General features: G+C 42.4%; 1 protein-coding gene and 1 non-coding gene across 4 annotated transcripts in view; both read left to right on the top strand.

Annotated features, from left to right (window-relative positions):
- Positions 1-649: 649 nt before the first annotated feature.
- LOC116858374 lies at positions 650-753 on the top strand. Its single transcript, XR_004380901.1, has one exon. It is a non-coding gene; the product is annotated as a U6 spliceosomal RNA (small nuclear RNA).
- Positions 754-3867: 3114 nt separating this feature from the next.
- Positions 3868-24248, top strand: part of GABRA5 (gamma-aminobutyric acid type A receptor subunit alpha5) — an 85143-nt gene continuing 64762 nt past the window's right edge. The window contains exons 1-6 of one of the 3 annotated variants that reach the window (XM_032843104.1): positions 3868-3941; positions 5486-5545; positions 5967-6126; positions 20211-20332; positions 22186-22253; positions 22364-22584. In XM_032843104.1, the coding sequence (XP_032698995.1) occupies positions 6041-6126; positions 20211-20332; positions 22186-22253; positions 22364-22584 (497 nt within the window). In that variant the 5' untranslated portion in view covers positions 3868-3941; positions 5486-5545; positions 5967-6040. Of the gene's footprint in view, positions 3942-4008; positions 4215-4366; positions 4467-5485; positions 5546-5966; positions 6127-20210; positions 20333-22185; positions 22254-22363; positions 22585-24248 lie in introns of those variants that run through there. The other 2 variants (XM_032843105.1, XM_032843106.1) reach the window with 2 other exon arrangements.

Here is a 24248-nt window from a genome sequence, read left to right as displayed (position 1 = left end):
TAAAAAAGATAATTCATTGTTAATGTAAAAGACAATTGAGTGACAACCTATGTAGAAGTAATGTGTGACAACAGCAAAAACAACAGAAAAATAAAGAAGTATATTATAAGATTCATATGCCATACATGAAATGGCATAATGTTAATTAAAGGTAGGCTATATAATACTTTAAAGATATCTATTTTAAACTCTAGAACAACTAGTAAAAACAAAATAAAATAGTATAACAAGTAATACAGGGAAAAATGAAATCAGAATAAAAAATTGTAAGTCTTTTTAAAAACCTCAATTGCTTCAATTGCCAAGTATTGTAAGTGAAGGAGTCAGGCTAAGTGTAAAAATAAATAGACTACATTGTTCTAAGAAGCCCATTCCCAATATAAGTGGAGTGGGGTAGGGTGAAAGGACAGAAATGTATGCCCATTAATTGTTAAATCTGCTTTCAATTTTTTTCTCTTTTTAAGAAAAGCCAGAGATCTCGAGTATTTTCTCACTCATTTCTTTGCTTACTTATTTATTTATGTGAAACATGGTTTTTAATTGTTTTCTCTAATTTATTTTAAAACAGTACTGGCTAATTAAAACATGGTCATAGTTTATATGTAGCCTTCAGATGACTGCTATGGGAGTTCTAATTTAAATAAGGTGTGTGCTCTATTTGGCAGCACATATACTAAAATTGGAATGATATGAAGATTAGCATTGCCCCTACACAACAATGACACACAAATTCATGAAGTGTTCCATACTTAAGAATGAATGAATGAATGAATGAATGAAATGAAAAGAAATAAATGATGAATTAAAAATACAGAGTATGCTTTCTGTGGATGGAGCATTTATTACATAGCACACCCCATACCTTCTACCCTTGTTCCTTTGTTCTGTCTACCCTTGTTCTTGTGCTTTTTCTGATATTTTCTGTCCGAATACTCTTTCAGAGTCCAAATCAAGTGCCATCTTTCCCTGGAATTTTCCTTCTTCTTCCAGTCAAACTTGAGCTTTCGGTTTTCTTAACAATAAAGACTGCCTTGTCTCTGTTTGGGCAAAGCACTTAAAAATCTGCTTTGAATACCCAAGAATAACCTTATTGTTCCATTAATGAAATAATTCAAACGTCTATTAAAGTCCCAGCATGGGCTGGCACTGTGATGTTCTTACCTGCTTTTAGCCTGGATTTTCCTCCTCCCAACACTTTTTCTCTATACAGGTGAAATCTCTTCTAGAATTATGTCCTTCCCCGTCCAACAAAACTATTCAGAAGCTAGTTCTTATTTGCAGAAGGAAGTTAACTCCTTCCCATTTCCTGTCTTCTTGTACCTGGCCCCAGTACATCTGCCTCATCTTACCTCTTGCTTTCTTTACCCTGATTCTTCATAAATACAAAATTACCTACAGTCCCACAAAATTGCCTTTTTCTGTACAAGTTCGCTCTTAGTTTAGGACATCCTCCACTCAACTTGTCAAGCTCTGCTTCCTCATGGTGATATTGGTTCTCCATTTCAGCCATCTCTACTACACCTGCCCACATGAACAGAGCCTCCCTTCTCGGCCTCTGCTTTGGATGGCACAGAGGGGGTGTTATTGGGGCAAGTGCTCCACCCATTGCCCAATTTCCCCATGTTCAGCTATTTTAGGCTCTCACACTGGAAACTAAATTCTTAATGAGACTGGTTAACCCCAAGGTTATGTGGAACTGGGGTGCCCTCTACTGCTTTCCAGAACTGTAACTATTTTGCTTTATGTCTTTCAATAAAAGGGAAAATGCTAATGGAACAAATGGGAATTCAGCTGATAGACTGTTATTTCTCAGGGCAAACACTGAATTTTGTATCAAAACAAATAAGCACTATTAAAATGGTAGTAAGTATTCCTCTAAATATGAGTTTCTGTATAATTTTGATATGTCATTATTTCACTATCCCTGTAGGTCCATCTAACCTAAGGCTCGGTTATATGTTCATAAAAATTAAGAAAAGAGACTGGGTTATCATGTCATCATATGGAAGAGGTAAGTATCTAAGCCACATGCTTAAATAAACTTAAAAGATTAGATTTTTTAAGATAATTTCCATTATGTTCCATATGTTCAATATGCACTGAAATTAAACTAATAGAAAGCTTACCCAAAACATAGATATTTTAAGATTGATTCATTAAAAGAACATAAATTCACTTATAGTGGATATTTCATTACTTATCAATGATATCTTGATAAGGTGTTATTGTGAAGATTTAAGGTCCATAACTCTCACTATTCCCAAAGTAATCTCTGAGTTCTCCACATTTTCTTTTCTTGCAAAAATTTCTGACTGACTTTGTTTCATAATCTGGAAAGCTTTAAATTCACTAGTCATTTGAACTCTTTCATTGTCTTATGCTGTTTAATCCTGAGAGAAAATTAGCTGTCACTGGTATACCTAAATCTAGAATTCTAACACCTAAAAGGTGAAAATTGTATTAAGTTGATTCTGATTGTTTTTAATTTAATGATTTTGGCTGTCAACAAGCCTATCTCAGTGATAGGCCTTTTGAAAAATTAGAAAATGAAGAAATGTATGTGTTCAAGTTAACCAGTTTAGGATCAGAAAAGTCTTTCAAAATGAACATCTCATCTAATTTATATTTCATGCAGAACCACTAAAATCAGAATTGTTTAATATTGTGGTAAATGTATATCCAGAGTAACACCTCCCGTATATTTGCAACATTTCATACATTCTTTTTATGTCTTGTTCAGAAATATATTTAAAATTACTCATTTTTGGAGAAACTCAGAATTTTTGAAATGTGCAAAAGTACCAGCAGGTAACTTAGATTTGGAACACCTGGTATTAGGCACAACTGAAGAATAAAGTAACTTCACACACTGAAAGATTAAAGATCCTTTCTGGAGCAGAGTTAGAGACTTGTATTTTCTCACAATTATTCTGTTAAAAGTGACTATTGACAATGCAGTGTCACAAAAGCTGTGGAACAATAGTATAAAGCTCATCATTTTCTTGGTGGTTTAACTTTAAATCTTGATCATTTTCTCCCAGATGTTTTCATAGTCAAGAGGCATCTACCTCCTGAGGTACTGGGCTTGCTTTTTGCATCCATCTTGTTTGTGCTGCTTGAAGGGACCCTATTTCCTTCCAGTTGTCTTTAGTGCCACCTCGCAGGGTCTGTACCACTGAGACAGAGACAGACATAACTCCACAACCCCAGTACTGAAACCCAAGTATGCATGGGTACCAGCAGCAGTGCAGCGCACCAATGTCCCGGTCCCAGGAGCTCTCCTTGGGGGACTTCCCGTTGCTTAACCACAGAGCTGCTCTCAGGTCTTCAGACCCACAACCCCTGCTATAGACACGGTTTTTTGTTTGTTTGTTTGTTTTGTTTTGTTTTGTTTTTGTGTGTGTGTGTCAAAAAATAACACTTCGGGGCGGGGGGGATGTATATTGCGATAAAGTAAGTGTTTAATTCTAATCTAATCCAGTTTTGCTCTTTCCTTCCCGTCGCAATGAATTACAGGTAAAAAAGGAGCCTCACTAAGGAGTTTCTTCCTCAAGAGAGGAGGAGATCAGGGCATGGAGGCCTGTGTTGAGGACTGAAGAGGAACACCAGATTAGGGAGGTACTCAAGCTTGGACCTAAAAAAGAAAAACTTGGCCCAACGACCTCTGGCTACCGCTTTGCTGACAGTCCCCCTCCACCTTTGCTGTAAAAAGGGGAAACCAGTGGTTATTACAGGAGGCACCAAATATGCTCCTGAAGGCCATCAAGAAACTTCAGATACATGGCCTTTTCCAAACCAGGCCAAGCCGCGGGCCCTCAGCCCTCCCCCTCTGCTGAGCCGGCCCGAGGGCGCATTTGGTGAGAGTCTGGCGGCCTCTACCGGAGTGCCTCTGCAGAGGAACGTTCGTCAAACCCAGAGACGACATGTGGCGCTCAGGAGAGGTGAGAGCGAGCGCGCGAGTGCACTGGGGGCGCGGGGGGATCTGCAGCGGGGCAGCGCGCGGCCTCGGGCGCGGCGCAGAGCGGAGCCGCAGGGCGGCGGCGGGAGCGCGGGGCGGCGGATCCGCTCGGCCGGGGAGAACTGGGGAAGTTCGCGCTGGCAGCATGGGGCGGTGACGCCGCACCGGCCTTCCGCGCCTGCCAGCCGGGCGAGAGCAGGCGGAGGAGGAGGAGGACGATGCACCCTCGCCGACGGCTCGCCTTCCTGGCAGCGGGGTAAGAAGATGCGGGCGAGGGTGAGAGAAAGGGCGGCCCCGGCCGGGCGCGCACCCCTCCCTTCGGCGCTCTGGAGCCGCGAACTGCATGGCCCGGGAGGGGAGGTGGAGAGCAAGCGGGGCGCCGCAGGCGGCCGGGAGCGCAAACTTTCCCTCGGCGACTGCGGGGGCAAAGCCAGCGCGGGAGGGCAGGGGCGGCCTGAGCGGTACAGCCTGGCCGGACGGGGCACCAGGGCTCACCGCGGGCCCGCTGGTAGGACTTGGGGTGTGGGGACACACGCCGCCGCCGTCCCTGGAGCCGGAGGGGCGAAATCGCCCACCTGGAGGACCCCGCCAGCCCCGGGGCTCTGAGGCGCGGGGTGTCCCGGCGCTGCTTGCGGGGTGGGCGCGGACTCCGCGGGGGTGTCGCGGGTGGGTTGGGCGGGCTGCTAGAGGCCGGGGGTCTCGGAGCCGCCGCTGCACAGCGCGCTCCTCGCCGAGGAGGCTCCGACCTGAGGCTAAAGCAGTGGAGGTGTGTGAGGGCCGGAACGAGCGAGGAAGGGTCGGGGAGCGGTAGGCGCTGGGCGCGCTGCTGCGGACAGGGCGGGAGGCGGCCGCTGCCCGGCCGCCGGCGCCAGGTTGGCTAGGCTGCGGCTCCGCAATGCCGCCCCCGCGCCCACCTGCGCCCGCAAGCCCCCACGGTGGTCTGGGGGCCGCGGAAGCGGAGCCTCTCTTTGGGGTTCCTGGCTCAGAGCTGAGGGCGGCAGGAGGCGCCGCCCCGGCTTCCCGCATGCAGCGCCGAGTGCTCGCCGCCCGGAGTACGGCCCGGGTCAGGCGACAAGCCCCAGGACGCGCCCAGGCGACCACCGCATGGCACCCTGCCCTTCTTGACAGGAGGGCTTCAGCTTCGGAGGTGGAAGTACCTGTTGTATGTTTCCCAATTCCGGAGTTCGCCAGGGGTCTCCTTGGGAAAATGTTCCTTCTGAACACGCGGTGTTCCTCTATAGTGTACACCTATTTGCGTTATGCGCATATTGAGAAATATGTGCCTTCGCTAAGGTTAGTTGCAGGGCCCAGGGACTGTGCCTGCCTGGACTTCAAATTCATTAATTAGGGCCCAGCACAGAAATGAGAGACTTCCCCAAATGTAGTGATTAAGTTATTTAGTTATGGGGACAGAATGCTGAGAAAGTGGCAACCTTCTCTTATAAGCAGATCTTATTTTATCGTGATCCTGTAGATTTGTTTCTTAAATGTGCCTTTTTTCCCCTCTTTCCACATACTTTCTCTCAGCACCTTGCAGAACAAGGAGTAGCTTGCTGGCTTTGAACGCGTGGCAAATATTTCAGAAAGGTAAAATGATTCCACTTGTGGATTTGACAGATGCAAAAAAAAAAAAAAAAAAACCCCACAATCAGATAACTTCAAACATTTATTCTAATAATAGGACCAATGGGTCATTTGATAATATGTTGAGAAATAAAGCAAAGTATTTGAAACGTGTAAGAAATAAATTAGAATGAATCTGCACTCTGACTAAAAGCGGAAATTAAGCCCTATTGTAACTCCTTTTCATGCCCCAACTTACTGCCTAGTAGACACAAATAACACAGTGGAGCTGTGTTGGTGAAGGATGGCCAGGTTCCTTTCTCTTTGTAAATTGTGCTGCTGGCAGTATGAGTTGATTTCAGGAGTTGTCACACACACACACACACACACACACACACACACAAACATTCATGTTGTATGCTTTCTCCCTTTGTGTACCTTTCAGCTTCAAGATCAAGTTGGAGAAAGGAACAGTTATTCTTCAAAATTCATCTGCTTCAACTATTATTCTTATTGGGAATGGACAATGGAATGTTTTCTAGCTTTATCATGATAAAAAACCTCCTTCTCTTTTGTATTTCCATGAACTTAGCCAGTCATTTTGGGTGAGTTACCGTCTATGCTTTTATTTTATGGGTTTGGTGCACAAGTGCCTTTAAGAAACTTTGGTGACTAGTACATCAGCAAACCGTCCCTTTTGTCTTTGCAGTCCTGTGCCCTTCCATTTGTTGTAAATAGAGTCCTCGCCCTACCCCACACTCTTGTTTTGAGGAGGGCTGTGCCACAGAGTATGTTTTCAGAAATGGAAGCAGAAGTGGTTTCAGAGGAGTCAACCGTGTTTTCTCCTACTCAGGTTAAAACAAGATTTCTAAGTTCTCATGCATGAAGGACACTTACTGATTGTCAGTGTTTTGGTTGCCTTCCTTGGTTCCATTATGCAAAGCAGTTGCCTTGACAGCAAATCCACACTCTGTGGCATTGACAAGGACTTAAGAGTGGTCCTGGCCTGAGGCAAAGGCTTTGAACAGTGGCCACCTGAATGTGGGTGCAGATACTAGAAACTACATGTGTCTGAAGATCTGCAAGACACACCTGGCCATCAGGCATTATTGATTTCTCGAAGCTCTTTCACATTGACCTTTAGTATTAGCATACTGATCTTTTTGTTTTGTTTTGTTTTGTTTCCATCAAACTAGGCATAACCAACATTCCAGGCAAGTGTTCTTATAGGTACTGATCTTCCTCCTCTCCTCCAACCTCCCCAAAATTGTTCTGACTAATCAAAAGGAGTATAACTTGAAGTTGATGGAGTATGATTAAGAAATTAAATTTCATGACAAAAGTTGTCAAGCACTTGTTCCGTAAAAATTGGTTCCAAAAGTTCCACAGTGTAGTCCGCACTCATATAAATCATGGAGGGATCTTGAGCACACAGCAGCTCTCTTACCACCCAGAGACCCCTTCCCTCTGGCCAGTAGGGAGGACCCTCCCAGGTACATAACATTCTCTGTCCTGTGGTTATTTTCTGCTCTTCTGACCTTTCCAGGTCTCTACAGAGGAGAGAAACTGTGACCATTCACAGTTGCCATGGCTGGTAAATGCCCACACTGGGACTGTAATCCAGGTCAGCCAAGGGCATGCCCATCCCTCAGCACTGTCAGGGCGGCAGCCTGAGCATGCGGACATGCACAGCCAGAGTATTCCCTTGGGACAGAGTATTCGTTGTTATCTTGCCTTGCTGATCATCTTGACTTGACACCTCCCCTATCCTGTCTTCAATTCCCTTATCTGTTCAATGAAACTTTTCCTTTCCAAAGTCTCTCCCAGCTGTCAAATCCTATAAACTATGGTGTTCTGGGTGTTCTCCTGAATGAAAACTTTGTAAGTGAACTCATACATAGTATTCACATTTCCAAGTTGAGACATGAGGTAGTTAGTATGTTTACTGACATACCGTATGTATTTAGCAATATTTCAGAAGTGAGGAGTAAGCTAGGATTGGAAACATTTTCTTTTTAAGATTTTGGTCCAATCTATTATCGTGAATTTGCATTCTGTAGGCATGAAGTTTCTACACTCCCTGGTGGCTGTTAGTCTGAAGTATGAAGTAATGTGAATATATGGAGGCTAGCCATTAGACGCAGCTAGGCTTTCTTATTTAATTTGGTGGCTTTCAGAGGTCAACTTCAAAATAGAGAGATAATTGCTAGTTTCCAGAAGCTAATACTGTACAAGTGGTATAGGACACTTCAACCTCCCTATAGAATTAGCCATGAGAGAAGTTTTGAGTTTCAGTTATATGCTCAACAGTCCATCCTGAAACAGTGCCTACTAACTGCAGAAAATCTGTGAGACACAGAATATCACATAAAAAAAGAAAATGTCCTTAACTCCACCATACAGAAACAATCATCTTTTATATTTTGGTGTCTTCTTTCATTTGCCTCTATGCATATTTTTATACAGTTGGGATGATATTGCACCTTCAGTTTTGTACTGTGCTTTTTTCATGCTTTTTTTGTTATTACAGTTTCTTTAAAATATATGATTTAAAAATGGATGAATATTATTACACTGCATGAATGCTTCATCATCTGCTACTTCTCTAATTTGGGGTGTTTACATTCTTTCTGATTATGCTGTATAAATTTTCCTATAGTGAACACATTTGGCTTTAACTGTTTCAAATATTTGAGACCATTTCTATTAGAAGATATTTCTATAAGTTGATTTTTATATCAGGTTCCTTCAGTGCTTTTAACCTGTGTCCCTGTGTGTCCAGTTGCATTCAGTGTAGTAGAGTCGCCAATAAAGTGAAAAGGTGGGTTTCAAAAACCCTGGCCAGCCACAAAAGCCATTTTAACATCTGGGAGCATATGTTTCTATTGATTTTCCTTCTTATACAAAAGCCTTCTTATACAAGGCTCCTCTCACTTGCTTATAACTTTAAATGTACTTAGGAATTAACTTTGTTAAATTGCAAAGAAAGTTTCATAGCACTCATTTGGCTTAAAATCTTGATAAAATAATAACTATGCAATATGGAACACCTATTGTTATGTTATCTGCTTTAGGTAAATCCTAGGAGGAACCTTATGAGCTAAACACTATTAGCCCAGTCTTACAGTCTGGGAAGGTAAGAGAGAGGGAGAGCTAACCCAGCCAGGAAACCAAGATTTCTTACTTAGCACTCCTCCGTGATTCAGCCCTGGTGGTCCTTGGCTACAAGGAGCTTGCTGGGCTGGTCTGAGTCAGAGGAGGGGAATGCAATTCTGGAAGGCATTCTCTGCATTGGGGTAGAGAGAGTTTTCTGTTCTGAGATTAGGGGGAGAAAAAGAGTGATGGTAAGCTCTGTCTTTTCCCCCTAAAGAACACATTTGTTTGATTAGGTTTCAGAGAAAGATGAAAGGGGCAGCATGTAAGGCCCTAAATTTGAACATTTCGGGACAAGAGAAATACTGACTTCTGCAGATGTATAAAAGAAACCAGACAAATCGTGGAGAGCAAAGAGGGTTACAGAAGACCAGTCAGGGAACAAAAGGAAAAAAGGCAAATGTGAGCTTTTGTGCATATACTTAGTGTTTGTGACAAGTATGTGGATTTGGCAATCAGAAAATTTATAAGTGTAATAAGTAAAACATATTTGGTGATTATGTAAGATAATTAATGTGAAACTGCTTTGAAAATATATGAGTATTCTTTCTTTTGCTTCTCCCGATTTGATCAGAGTCACCAGCAGCTCATTTTCAATAGCCTTTATAATTCTTTTATTAGTTTTAAGTTATATAACAGAGAATGAGTCAAACATGTAATGGGACAGAGGCCTTATTTGACTGTCAGCCTTATGCTATGTCACGTTCAGAGACATGGTATTATTTGAAGCGTTGTAATTATTTTAACAAGACCAGTAATCAGAAGAACAGAGTATCGAAAAACTAGCACAGAAACGATATTTGACTCAATGTAATGTCCAAATACATAATATTAAATTTAAACTGGAATTAATTTATTATCATTTGAAAAATCATAGTTTATCAGACTTAACAGACCAGTGATAATTATAAGATAAATTTGAGGATTATCAACTTAATAATAAGGTAAAATTTATTTTCATTCATTTATTTGTATTAAATATATTTTATGGGTTTATCTATTGGAAAACAAAAACTGCATTAGCATTTTATTACATGGGAACTACAATTTAAATATACTTTAGAAACCATGTTTTATCATTTGCAATTAAAAGGAGATTCTTGTAGAAGTAACTTATGAACATGAACAAAGTTATTCTTTATTTGTCTACCTAAGTATGCTAACCTGGACCTTTGGTTTCATGAAGAGAGCTTTCTCATACACGTTCTCAAGGACGGTTCTTTTCTTTTAACTGGAGCAGAAAGTACATTCTCTCTGAATCATTCAAGTACTCACAATGTCTTTTTAAATGGCATGTTTTCTCTTATGAATCCCCAGATGGCAAGTTCTTTCTGCACTGTAGCTGCAGGTTCATGAGGCACAGGACAAACGGTCATTGTAACAATTATAAAAACACATGGAAGCATCACCTAAGCAGTTGGGACACTTGCAGGTGATGGGATATCTAAGTGGAGGCCCCAGGGACAGCCAGAGATCAGAAGGGTAGTTCTTGTGCATAGCAAAAATTTTAAGTGACTAAGACTTTGCTACAGAGTAATACCCAACATTTTTTTTTTTAAGGTACCAAAAGAAAATACTTTCCAATCACGTGCTTTAGAGAGGAAACTTTCAGCATGTTCGTCATGCCAACAGGCAGTGAGCTAAGTAAAGCTTAGAAGGACAGTCGGCCAGCACCGACCCAGCCGACCCGGTCTGGCGATCAGCTCCAAGATGAGTCACTGGCTGGGTTCAAGGGGAGAAGGAGATTGTGGGCTTTTGGATTTTTACAAAGGTGCAATTGCATAACATGCATATTTTAACTGGTGTGAAATTTCAGAGGAAAATATTAGAATCAAAACTAAAAAGAAATCTTATAACTCTGTTGGTAGCAAGAGTAATTAACAGTGTTTATATGGGCATGTATCCTTCATTTCTAGAAGGCCATTTCAAAAAATGTGCTATTTAATTTTCTACTGCAAAAAAAATTAAAAAAAACTCCTTTTGTAGATGAAAAGAGTTCAGGCTGACGAGCACAGGGAAATGTGTCTAAATTTCATGGGAAAGTGGCAGAATCAGGATCCATATCAGGGATCAGGACCTGGGCCAGTCCTCTCCATTGTGGGACCTTCTCCAAAATGTCCTGATATGTTGATTGCAGTCTAAAGGGAAAGAACGGGGGTGGAAATCTATACATTGGAAACAAAAGAATATCCTAATCTGGAACTCAAATAACACTGTTCTAAAGATAGTGTGTCTACCACTGCTCAAGTAAAATCAAACACAAAATATCTCCTATGAAATAAAATATTATAGAGAAGTGATCGTATGAGGGAAAGAAAGATATGCCAGGAAACAGGCTTCAGTGATTCATTGAATACTCTGTTTTATTTGTATTTATTTAACAATTCATTTCAAGATCAAAAAGCAAACCTAAAAATATATTAAATCCAGAACCAGATCATTTTCAATTTTAACAAACAAAAAAAATTGGGCCATTACTCTACAATCGAATTGGCTCCTGTTTTAGGACCCCTGTCAAGTATATAATAGTGTTAGGTATCACTTTGACAGAGAGCAGTCAGGTACCTCTGATCTCTGTTGCTGCACACTTGCTGTGTGGCTGCAGAGAAATTTCTAAACCTGCCTGCAACTCAGTTTCCTAATCTCAAAGTGGAGTTATTAATGGATCCCACGTCACAGGGCTGATATGGAGGATACGTTGCCGAGTGTATGCTAAATGCTGAAACAAGGCCAGGTAGGGGGGTTGTGCTGAGTATAGGCTAGCTATCTTTTTAGATATTGGGACCAGGAGGCACCCAAGGTTTACTAAGACCTACAGGGCAAGCATGGTGCTGGGCCTAGGGCCAGAGCATGGCAAAGTCAATAACCTTAATCATGTCTGCAGAGTCTCCCTTGCCATGTAAAGTAGCACATCCACAGTCACAGTCTGGGATTAGGGTGTGAGCATCACAGAGAACATCTCCTTACTGCTGCATCAATGTGCCAGGCACTGTTCTAGGTGCTGAGATCCTGCAGTGGGCAGAGATTGCCTGCCTTCAGGGAAAGTGCATTCTCCTTTGTAGTGAAAAAATACATTCAATTGGGACACAATTGCTATGAAGCAACAGAGTAAGAGACAGTGAATGTGCTAGAGACAGATGCCTTAGCAAACATCTGAAGGCAGTGAGGACATGGGCAGTGCTGTGTAGAGAAGGTTGAAAGGTGAGAGGAGCAGTGAATGCACTGGCATGCTTGGCATGGAAAGGGCAACGAAAGCAGTATAAGGAAGGGGTGTAGGTAGGAGGCTTAATCAGAAAGGCAGTGGGGAGAGGAGAGGGTCAGATCATGAAAAAACTTGTAGGACATGCTAGGTAGACCAAGAAGAGCAGTTGGCTGTTATAGGTCATAGAAGGTCTTTGAGGGGTTTTAAGTAGGAGTGAGGTATGACCCAATTGAGATATGACAATAATGTGACTTAAAGTTTAAAGGTTGCTCTGGCTGCTGAGTGGAGGATAGAATAGAATCTGGGGTGGGGGTGGTTAGTAGAGGAAGGAGCAGAGATGGCAGTTGAGAGAAGAATACAGCAGCACAGGGAAGGAATGATTTGCTGATAGGTTGATGAAAGAAAGGAGTCAAGGATGATACCCCTTACCCCCAGGTATTTGACCTAAGAACATGACACGTTCAATTGCCTACTATTGAGCTAGAGAAGATAGCAGGAGAAAAAGTTATAGCAAAAATCATGAGTGTGGCTATAGATGTGTTAAGCCCTGTTAGATATCCAAGGGTCCAGACAGGCTATTGGACATAAAAGTCCGGAGGTCAGAAAAAGCCTGGGCCTGGAAACATAAATTGCAAGTCTTTCATCTATGGCGGATATTTAAAGCCACTAGACTGGATGAGATCATTTAGAATTGACTGTAAACCGAGTAAAGTTACCTAGACTGTGCCCTAAGTTTAGGAAGGTAAGGGGGTGAGGGCAAGCAAGAGCAGGAGGCCAGTGAAGATAGGAAGAACAAAGAGGGCAGCATCCCGAGGCCAGGTGGAGGAAGTGTTGTGAGAAGGGAGACATGGTCGGATGAGGACTGACTTGATCATTGGATTTGACAGTGTTCAGTAGCCTCCAGAAGAGAGGCTTCATTGAGATGCACACAGCAAAAGCCAGACTGAGTGGGTCCAAGAGAAGGGAGGAGAGGCAGCAGAGGTTTCTAGTGTAGACAACTTTTTTTTTTTTTAATTTATTTGACAGACAGAGATCACAAGCAGACAGAGAGGCAGGCAGAGAGAGAGGGGGAAGCAGTCTCCCTGCTGCGCAGAGATCACGATTCGGGGCTTGATTCCAGGACCCTGGGATCATGACCTGAGCCAAAGGCAGAGGCAGTGGCACTGAGCCACCCAGGCACCCCTCTAGTATAGACAACTCTTAAGTGAGTTTTGAGAAAAGGGGCAAAGAATGGAACAATAACTGGAAGAATATGAGGTGAATGAGAGATGTTTTAAAGACCTGTTATGTTGCAGCAGATGTAATTACTGATGGGAATGATTGGGAAGGGAGAGAAAACTATGTGAGATCAACACCAGGATGGTTTATGTGCAGCATAATCACACATATAGGGCATCCAGTGTGATTGGGGAGAGTCTAGGGAAATGTGGGTAGGATTAGATGAAAGGAGTATGGCCTGCAAGAAGGGAGACCTGTGTTTTACCTTGTAGGCTATAGGTTTCTGACCTGGGCTGTAGTGATAGGGATAAGAGTAGAGGCTACATGAAAGGTGCGAGCAGGGGTAGGCTAGAGCACTGTGTAGGGAGCTGATAGGCAGGAGTGGAGAGTGAAACCGATGGCAGTGGGAGCAAGCTAAGAGTTCTGGCATAATTTCTTGGCCATGACTTTGTGCACATGAGACACATTTCAAGTCCATGGTTCCACCACAAGAGGGGATGACTCTTATTTGGAAATTTGGAATTGCCTTTCATTGTCTAGCTAGTCTCTACCGTGTTTGTTATTTTCTTTTATGTAGTTTTTGAAATGGTTAAAGTAGCGTGCAATGGAAATTTCAGGAAAACATCACAAAATGGTGCCACTTAGAGGTATTTATTTAATAAGGTGAAAGTGACAAGCAAATGATCTGAAGATCTATTTCTCAGAAGTAATTAAATACTGGAGAAAAAAATACAGAAATGCAATTTAAGAAGACAGAGAAGCTGCCACTTAAAAGCAATCTAGTTCAGTTCCCAAAGTAAGTTCATTGCCATTATTGATCCCGTTTTATGTAAATCAAAAATGGCTATCAATATAAGCGGAGATAACATCACAAAGAAATGTGTCACACCTTGCCTTCCGTAGCAACATTTGTGGAACAGTTCTCAACAGATTTTTCTAAACCCCAGAAATGATGACATAACTGTTGACCTTGTAGTCTTTTTTTTTTTTTAAAGATTTTTATTTATTTATTTGACACAGAGAGATCACAAGTAGGCAGAGAGGCAGGCAGAGAGAGAGAGGGAAGCAGGCTCCCCGCTGAGCAGAAAGCCCGATGCGGGACTCGATCCCAGGACCCTGAGATCACGACCCGAGCCGAAGGCAGCGGCTTAACCCACTGAGCCACCCAAGCGCCCCGACCTTGTACTCTTTTAAGTGCCAAAATAAGACACCCTCAGGCATCACCTGATGAAATACCTTTAAAGCTGGAATCTGCAGCATATTCTTATTACTATCATTGTTATCATTAGAAATTATAATACTGGTAGATAAATAGATTAAGTTATGTTAGAGTAAAATCCTTCACAGTTCCTCAAAAAGAAACTTACTCTGAGATTGAACTATGATACAATTCCCCTTTCAGAGTAATGTGTGGATTCTACTGCAGGGTTAACTCTGTGTGATAACTGGCTAATTTGGGGGATAGCTTTCTTGGGATTCCCTTTCCTGTTGTACTCAGACTCTTCCTTATATCCGCCCTCAGAAACCTTGTTGCCTCTGTCACCACTGACATGGCCTGAGTAACTGGCCTCAATGCCTCTGGCCTTGCCTTTGCCAAGTCCATCATCCACAAAGTGCCAAAGGGCCAGAGGGAAATAAAGTGCACCTGTTTAAATGCTTTAAAGCTCCCACTACCTTCAGGACTGACTCTAGGAGTGCAGCATGGCATGTGAAGTCCTTTATGGTTTAATGTGTGCTATCTCTCCACTAGCATGCATTACTTTACTCACCAAAGATCGTTCTTAACCTCTATAAGCATCATTGTTTTCTTTCCCAAGTCCACTGCTCACAACCCCTTCAACATCCCCTTCTTTGACTTGAGAGCAGGTCAGTTCTCCTTTCTGGTGGCCCTGGACAGAGCTCCATCTCTTTCCTTTAGGTTCCTAGAATGTCTTGTGCATCCTATAGATCCCTACACTTACCATGTTCTGTTGAAATAATCTGTGAATGTGACCGATTCTTTTAGAACACAGCTGTGTCCTGCAGGTTGGGAATACTATCTTTGTCATCTTCATATACCCAGTACTCAGCGCAGTACAAGATACATAAGTGGTTGACCTTCCAAAATACATTGTTGAGCTGAGCTGGTGGAGTAAACACTGAGCCTAGTCATATAGCCTCTTGAAGACATAACAGGGGAGAGAAGCTCTCTGGTGTCATGTAGAATCACTCTGGCTGTTGGCTTAAAGAGCAGCCTTTCCATTTCTAATCTAGATAGGCCTAGAGCCACCAGGGCTGCACACGAGCATCACTTGGGGACCTTAAAAAAAATGCTGGTTCTTGTTTCTCCTGGATCTATTAAAGCCACATCTCTAGGGCCTAGAAATCAGAAAGAAGTTAATGCAGGAATCCAGAATCAAATGCCCTGAAGAAGTCAGTAAGACAACAAGGAGGGGTGGGAAATTTACACAACTGCTAAGAGTTTCTGAAGACGCTCATATTTCTTTTTCTTAAACACTCTATTAAATCCATTTGAGGACCAAATTTCTTGAGGTTCTCATTCTGACTTCATCAGAAGTCCCTGAATGGCCCAAAACTTCAAGTTGGATGGAGTTCCATTGCATAGCTTTTTGAGAAGCCCATCCACACCCCTGAGCTTCATTCTGCTGTCCTACTGCACACCCATGTCCCTGTGCATTTCACAGCCACCGCCTCCCTTTCTCAGCTTAGAATATGGGACTCAGTGGCCTTATTTCCTTATTTTTCAAACTTTCTTCAAATTTTAAAGTCATTGTAAAAGAGCTTAAGTTTAGTGATCAAGACCTTGTATATTTTGTGCGGAACAATATTTGAGCAAGGAAATCTCACGTGTTTTAAGAAGAATGGTTGGTTCTATATTTCCTTTATTTTATTTTATTACTTTATTTTATTTTTTAAATATTTTATTTATTTATTTGAAAGAGAGAGAGAGCGAGCACGCACATGAGTGGGGTGAGGGGCAGAGGGAGAAGCAGACTCCCTACTGAACAGGGAGCCCTGACACTGGGCTGGATCCCAGGACTCCAGGAGCATGACCTGAGCTGAAGGCAGATGCTTAACTGACTGAGCCACGCAGGCATTCCCTACATTTCCTTTATGATTTCCTTTCTAGAACATCAGTAATCTGGCGGTGTTGGAACTCTTCACATGGACTAGATATGACATGTTTTTGTAGACAAAATACACTAAATATAAGGAAACAGTTCATATTTTAAGAAAACCTAGTTAATTAAGATTACTACTGAAGGGTCAGCCACCAAACTTTTTAAATATTTCTTATATGTCCAAGGCTATTGTCAGTAATAATGGGGATCTGGCCTCAGCTCACAAAGATCTACTCCCCCACAGAACTGAGCCTTTAGCTTCTCCTTGAAGCATTTGTGTACTCACAGTTGACCTAAGGATCAGCAGAGATCCTTGGTTGTAGTCGATACAATTAAGAAAAACTGAATTGGAATGCCAGCAAGCTCAAGCCTGCTGTCTGACCCTAAGTGGAGTGAGCAGTCAAAGAGATGAGGGCATCTTAAGTTTCCATCTGGAGGCCTCATAGATGTAACCATGTGTTATTGCTCACTGAAGGCATAGCGTTTTTATATTATTTTGTTTTTCATGTGGTTTCAACTAACCAAAATGGAAAAAAAGCAAGCTGAGTTACTTTATACCTTAGGAGCAGTCCTCACAAATTATGCACCTTGAGAGAGGCACTCCTAAGTTTGCCAAAGATCTGTGAGATTCTCCTGTGTGCAGGCATATCACATGTGTTCTATGAGATGGGGAGGACCTTCCTCTCCATGGCTGTGGAAATGTTGCATTTCATGACCACACGCTGCAAATTAACCATTTTTGAGGATAATCTGCTACCTCAGAAGGCTTCCTGGTTGTTCCTGAGAGAAAACCTCAACTCCTGCCCTGACAAGCATATTCAGAGATTCTTTTAGAATGTTTCCTACCGCCTAGGTCCTAACTTTTGTAAAAAGAGAGAAGTCACAGAAAATCTCCAACCATGGCCTCTATTGTAAATAGGCTCTTAAATAATTACAGGAAGCAGTTATAGCAGAACAGGACCGACACTGAAATTGATCAGTAAATGGAAGGTGAGATTTGAAATGCTTAAGCCTTGCATTCATTGCATTGCTGTTGGCAATGATTTGGGTATTTGTGAAATAGGTTTCAGAGCCAGGTGAGATAGTGTTTCTTTGGAACTGTAGTGAAGCAGACAGAGTACCAGAGGGCCAAGGGAGGCAGCGGTCATGGAGATGACCCCTACAAGCACACAGTGTCTGGAACATCTTGGATGGTCAGTGATGCAGTCAAGGTTTGTCTCCTAATAGCTAGGGCTGTTCAGATCAAATGTAATTTAAGAACACGTCACAACAGATAATAAATAGCTTAGAAAAACATACTTGAAACATTGATACTTTTTCTTTTCTCTTTTTCTGATTCATAGTGATATTTTTATTTTTTTAATTAAAAAATTGAGATATAACTGATCATATGTGTTGATTTGATACATGTATATATTGCAAAAGGATTACCACTGTAGCCTTAGCTAACACCTCCATCATTTCTCATAATTATCATTTCTTCTGAGGCTCCTGGGTGGCTCAGTCAGTTAAGTGTCTGCCTTTAGCTCAGGTCATGATCTTAGGGTCCTAGGATCAAGCCCTGCGTAGGGCTCCCTTCTGGGCAGGGAGCCTGCTTCTCCCTCTCCCTCTGCCTGCTGCTCCCCCAGCTTGTGCTCTCTCTGTCTAATGAAAAAATTAAAAAAAAAAATCCTTTCTTTTTTGTGGTTAGAACATTTAAGAGAGAATCTTTTGGCAGTTTAGAAGTTTATAATATAGTAACTGACTGTAATCACTATACTGTGCATTAGATCTCCAGAACTTACTCATCTTCTAGTTACAAGTTCGTATTCTTTGACCAGCATCCCCAGAATTCCCCACCCGTAACCCCTGCTAACTGTTATTCTACTATTTCTGCAAGTTTTTTTTTTTTTTTTTTTTTTTTTTAGGTTGCACAAGGAAGTGATCTGCTTTCTCTGCTAGTGTGTATGCTGTCACCTCCCTGCTAAGGAAAGAGCCAGTGAAGGCTCCCTCCCCAAACCAGACAGTTAGACATGGCCTATAATTAAATAATCAAACTTGTTGATAAGAGTTATGACCACCATGAGAAGTGGACAGTGAGGCCAGATTTAGTTTGAGCAGTTTACTCAATTGGGCAAGTACAAAATGTCACTGTTTCTTTCTCTCACAAACCCAGGGGACAGTGGTAAGGCCTGTTGTCCTAGTGTTAGGTCTGTGATGCTGAAGGTTTCATTATTCTCAAGAGTGAAACTGTGGTGGATGTAAGAGGAAGGGAATTTGATATTTTCAAACACTAAGTCACAGAGTAAAAAAAAAAAAAAAAAGTCTGTGGGCTGTGGGCTGCATATGAACAGGACTGAATTTTAGCTTGTTAGAGTTTCAACTGTATACTTAATGGTGATGTGAAAATTAGATCAAAAGAACTTTATACTCTCTCATTCAAAAGGGAATAGCTTTAAAGCAGTAAAGAATTGATCTGTTTAGATGCAATCAATACAAATGACCAAGTTTCAAGAACTGGGTGGGGCAAGCATACATCGATTCTGCCCTCAACATCCAACTGCTGATGGTTGGTCTTACTCTCATTTCAGGGAATTTATGATAAAGAAATCGCCATTAGTAGAGCTGGGGCACTGTAAGAGACACTTCAGGGAAATCCCAGGGATCTCCTGTTCTTCTCCCAAGTGCCCAGGGTGCTAACTTCCTGGGACCCACAGCTGGCTTTCAGTGGCATAAGTTCTACCTGAAACCAAGCTATATGTGTAGGTCGAGGTCTTGGTACTTCCAAACATCTTGCTTTTTTGCAACATTTGAAAGCAGCCATAGAAACCTATGGTGGGATCCATGTTCCTGAGGTCTATTACCTTCTTCTAGACTTAGGGTTTTTTTTCCCTCCCAAATAATTTCCTCAGTTTGCCCATGTCTGCTTGAGGCAGTTTCTCATTTCCATCTGCTCCAGATCATCTACACAAATGTTTGGAACCTGGATAAATGCACTGAATTGGAAAATCCAGGACTGTTCTAGGTTTTTCTTTGAAGGTTCAGACTACTCTTCTTGGGGTTTTGCTATAAGTCTGATATGCTGGGTCATTCAGAATACTGTGCTCCCTGAGTCCCTGATCTGAGGTGATGCTGAGTAAACCGTGATAAGGGTTTTTCGTCCGGTCTTTACAATTCATGTCCCCTGGGTCATGTGCCTTGGCTGGAGCTGAGTGTGTCAGCAACAAGCAGTGCCGATGAGTGAGGAAGCCCAGAGACATTTCACAAACTTGATATTTTCTGTCACCATATGCTCTAATTCTGGCATACTGCTCATGGCACAAATGCTCCCAATTAGGGATGCAGTGAAATTTGGGCCCACCAGTCTTTGAAATTGCATCATTTTGAACATCTTTTCCACACTCCACTGCTCATTACAGGTGATTCATTAACAATATGAAAACTCGGTTTTGGGGCGCCTGGGTGGCTCAGTGGGTTAAAGCCTCTGCCTTCGGCTCGGGTCATGATCTCGGGGTCCTGGGATCAAGCCCCACATCGGGCTCTCTGCTCAGCGGGGAGCCTGCTTCCTCCTCTCTCTCTGCCTGCCTCTCTGCCTACTTGTAATCTCTGTCTGTCAAATAAATAAATAAAATCTTAAAAAAAAAAAAAAAACTCAGTTTTTCTGTGTTTAACCCAAACATCTGAACTCTCCTAAGAGTGGATTAGGCACTGCTAGTCTAAGTTTTAAAAGTGGCTATAATCCTAATAGAAACTGTGCCTCAGAATCAGGCAAAGATGGTTTTGAGCATCATGTTCTGTTGATGGATGACCAGCCCAGAACCAGCACACTCTAATGGAAATTCCAGAATTAAGGCTTGTCTGTGAAAAACAATAGCCTAAATTAGTAGAGGAGATGTTTTTCAGGTGCCCTACCTCCAAGGCAAGTCACCATATTGTTTTCTGGTTTCTGTATTTTGAGAAGAATTTGTAAAAAATATTTAATGCACGTTTGAATTCTTGTTTCTCTGTTAAAAAGCTTTTCACAGATGCCAACCAGTTCAGTAAAAGATGAGACCAATGACAACATCACAATATTTACCAGGATCTTGGATGGGCTTTTGGATGGCTATGACAATAGACTGCGGCCTGGCCTTGGAGGTGAGTAGATTCTCCTCTGCTGCAGCCCACTAAACTTGGCCTCACTCTCACATCTGCTGTGATGCAGACCATTCATTCAAGAACTTCCTTGCCAGGAGTTTGCACTGATGGTTGTTGCAAAGGCTCCCAGTATCCTTTGTTGTCATTCCCCAGGTATAAGAAGCTGGGGGACGTGGTTTCTCTGCAAACTCCCTTTTCTTCAGATCATCTATCCATTCTGCTTCACTTAGGGAGGAAACAGTTCCTCTGTGTTACTAAAGCCAAAATTACCTTATGCTAAGAAATAACGCATAATCAACTTCCTACTCTCATATTGATGCAAATCCTTTTTGCAAATCCTTTCCACAATCCATTGTTTAATGCAATTGCTCTTTATATCTTCATATATTATGTTTAATTTTTTCACTAGGACCATAATCATTGTATTTACTTTAACCCCATGGAAGTTGATAAAAATAAGTGGTGAGCAAAACATGTTTTCAGGGCACAATTAGAGCAGCTTAATTTTGTGCTGAGACTCATGTGCTGTCTCCAGGCGTGTGCAGTGCCCTTGGCTGTAGCTGATTTAGATGTGGTGCATTTGAACTTGCTCCATTAGGTAAGTTAGAGACCCTCTAGCAACTACATTCTTAGAGGAAAAAGTTCTTTTCCATTATTGCATTTTTAACAGGGAGATTCACTTAAAGCATAAATTGCCATTCACTACATTTTTGGCAGGAAATGTCCACAAAGCCTCCTTGACACTGTCTTACTCCACCCTCTGACTTATGCCCTTGGGCCTCTTATGTCCAGAAGCCCCGGTCCCTTTGAACACATCCACGAGGATCAAAGTATGTAGCGATCCAGTGAGTTGCTGCTATACAGTATTCTCTCCTCCATCCAGTATGTGGCACACTTCTGTGGCGCAGGATCCTGAGAACACCATAGAGAGCCAAAGGGTCTGGCTACTGGGGCTGGCATCTCAGTGGGCATCGAAAGCACACACATCATGCTAACTACATAACTACACACCATGCACATCTATGATTACCGTGCAGTGAGATGTCCAGAGAAAAAGGTCCCCCTCGCCACCCCCCAACCCCCTAGTTGTGACTCAGCAATGCTACCAATGGCATGGCAGTGTTTATAGTGAACTGTAGTGTACTGTTAACTGTCCACATTCATGTCCACAGGGCCTGGGTGATGCCCAGGGAGCACACACTTTTCCCCCTCAATATTACTAGCTACGTTTATTGCTCTATAAATTTCAATAATTGTAACTGATATAATAGTCTGTCATGTTAGAAATTTCTAAACAATTCAAAATGCAACATAAGGTGAGATGGGTCTTCTCAAGTGGTCCTGTCCCAAGCTACACTGTGGACACATTCTCATACAGCCTTTCCCAAAAACCACCCACTGCTGTAGTCTGGAGCTGACATTCTTTCAGATCTTAATCTCCTCCTCAGAACTGCCTCACCCTTTTAAAAGACGATGATTGGTGTGGGATAGCGGGTTACACAATGTGAGATTGGGAGTACTGTTCCAGGCTTAAGGAGGAGGAAAACTAAAGCCCACCCCAGGTCCCAAAGCCATGACCCCTTTCTTCTCTGTTCATGACTGATCCTCACCGGGCAAGAAGTACAATGAGAGCCAACACCCTTTCCTTACACGTTGGGCATTTTATTTTCCTGCTGTAGTTTGGAGCAGTTTGGCTTCCTTTGGCGTTTTTTTTCAAATTCAACAAACACATTATTAAAGCCCTGTGATTGCCAAGAGTGAGATTGGTTTCTAGACTAAGGACATAATGACGCTGTGATGGGCGGATCCGTGGGAGCTCCGTGCCCAGGCAAGAACCTGTGTCTGTGTTTCAGAACGAATCACTCAGGTGAGGACGGACATCTACGTCACCAGCTTCGGCCCGGTATCTGACACAGAAATGGTAGGTCCCAGGGCATGGCCCCACCCAGACCATTCTAAATAGGCACTGAAACAACTCCCCGAAGGGCCTTCTCTACTGACACGTCACCTGGTTGCCTTCCTTTGCATTAGGAATATACCATAGATGTGTTTTTCCGACAAAGCTGGAAGGATGAAAGGCTTCGGTTCAAAGGGCCCATGCAGCGCCTCCCTCTCAACAATCTTCTTGCCAGCAAAATCTGGACCCCAGACACATTCTTCCACAACGGGAAAAAGTCCATCGCTCACAACATGACTACACCCAACAAGCTGCTGAGGCTGGAGGACGACGGCACGCTGCTCTACACCATGCGGTGAGTACCTAGAGCTTCGGGGAGAGGGCACAGCGCCCGGGGCAGCCACGCACGCAGCTAGCACAGAGCGGGCACGCAAAGGTAGAGGTGGGGCTGCCAACAGTGCCTGGCCAGGGGTGCAGCGAGGGGTCCTTGCCGCCGCCTGTCCTGCCCTTGGGGGTCCTAAGGCTTAACGGGTACAGAGATTGTTGTGTATGTGTGAGCACCTGCATGTTTGGGATAGTTTTTGCCTTTTGACCCGTCCGTACTGATGTCCATGCGGATTATTTCCCTGAGCTGCAGTAGGCCCATGTGTTTGCTATCTGTACTTGTTGGCTCCAGATAGAAAGCGTCTTTGGAACAGTGACGTAGATAATGTAAGTTAGGGAAAATTTATTTTATACAAAATTTTATTTAAAAAGCTTTAAGGAGAATTATTTTTATTGAAGTTGTGCACCCTATAAATTTTAAAAGCCCATTTCTCACATGTTTTGAAAACATTCCAATGCCGAGGTTAAATTTTAGTATTTCTAATGTAAAATGATCAGTAGTCATTTTTAAATTCTGAATTATTCATTGCCTTCGAGTAAATCAATACATTGACTGGCGAGAAAGGCTCCTTTATAGCTTTTCGGTTTCCATGGTGGGCCTAAGTATTTTCCCAAAAAAAGATTTTTTTTTAATTAAAAAATTAAAAAAATACGTGAAATCTAAGTTATATTTTTTAAAAAGAAACAACATGTATTTATATAAACATTATTGGAATTTCTCTCTCCACCTAACTTATAGTTCTATACAATAAACTATGTTTGAAAGAAATAATCATAGTGGAAATAACACTGATGCTGCATCTTCTAAGGCTCGTGCCTTAACATATGTTCTGAGGAATGTTTTGACATATTGTGCCCAAACCTATTTGACAATAGATCTCGACTTTTCTTTTAACAGCCCAATAAGGATTCTGATAAATGAGCCTATAAAACACACCTCAACATTTTGTACTATTTTTTCACTCTTTTCTTTCTCCTACATTGATCTTAAACATGTTTTGACCATGAATGGAAACATAAATTGTGAACATCAGTGCCATGGGGCAGCCTGTTGTCCATGGAGAGAAGTATGTGGAAAAGCTACAAAATATCTCAAGTGTTGAAAATTAGTCCTTGGACATCATTCCTGTAAAAGAGAGTCAGTCTGTGCAGTGACTCCAAGGGCACTTTGTTCAGCCTTGTGAACAGAGAGCAGGTGTGGAGAGTCCCAGGTCTTAGAAGATGCTGGGTGGGATGAATGATTGGATGCCATTTATGTGGGGACCCCATGTGAGCCTGCTGTGTGCCTTCGTTCTATTCATAGAATAAAAGTACCCCTAGTCCTCACAGATTATTGACCTTGATTCACATCTTGTTTCTAACACTGAGCAAGTGTAATTAGGCCCAAGACAGTGGAATGCTTTAATCTTGGTGCATGATTGCTTGACTAGGGCTAGGTAGGCCCCTTGTTTAGAAGGGGAAGGGATAGCAGACGTTCCTCTTACTGAGTGTCTATATACCTGGCAACTTCACAAACAGCCTGGCCAGTATGTGATATCATTTGCATTAACCGACAAAGAGAATGAGGCTCAGAGAGGTTTGGTAATCAGCCCAAGGTCACACAGCTAGTGAGAAAACACCAGGAATTTGAATTCA

Source organism: Lontra canadensis, unplaced genomic scaffold, assembly GCF_010015895.1.
Source record: "Lontra canadensis isolate GAN:19392208 unplaced genomic scaffold, GSC_riverotter_1.0 scaffold135, whole genome shotgun sequence".
Classification (NCBI taxonomy): domain Eukaryota; kingdom Metazoa; phylum Chordata; class Mammalia; order Carnivora; family Mustelidae; genus Lontra; species Lontra canadensis.
This window is presented reverse-complemented; position numbering and strand designations above follow the sequence as displayed.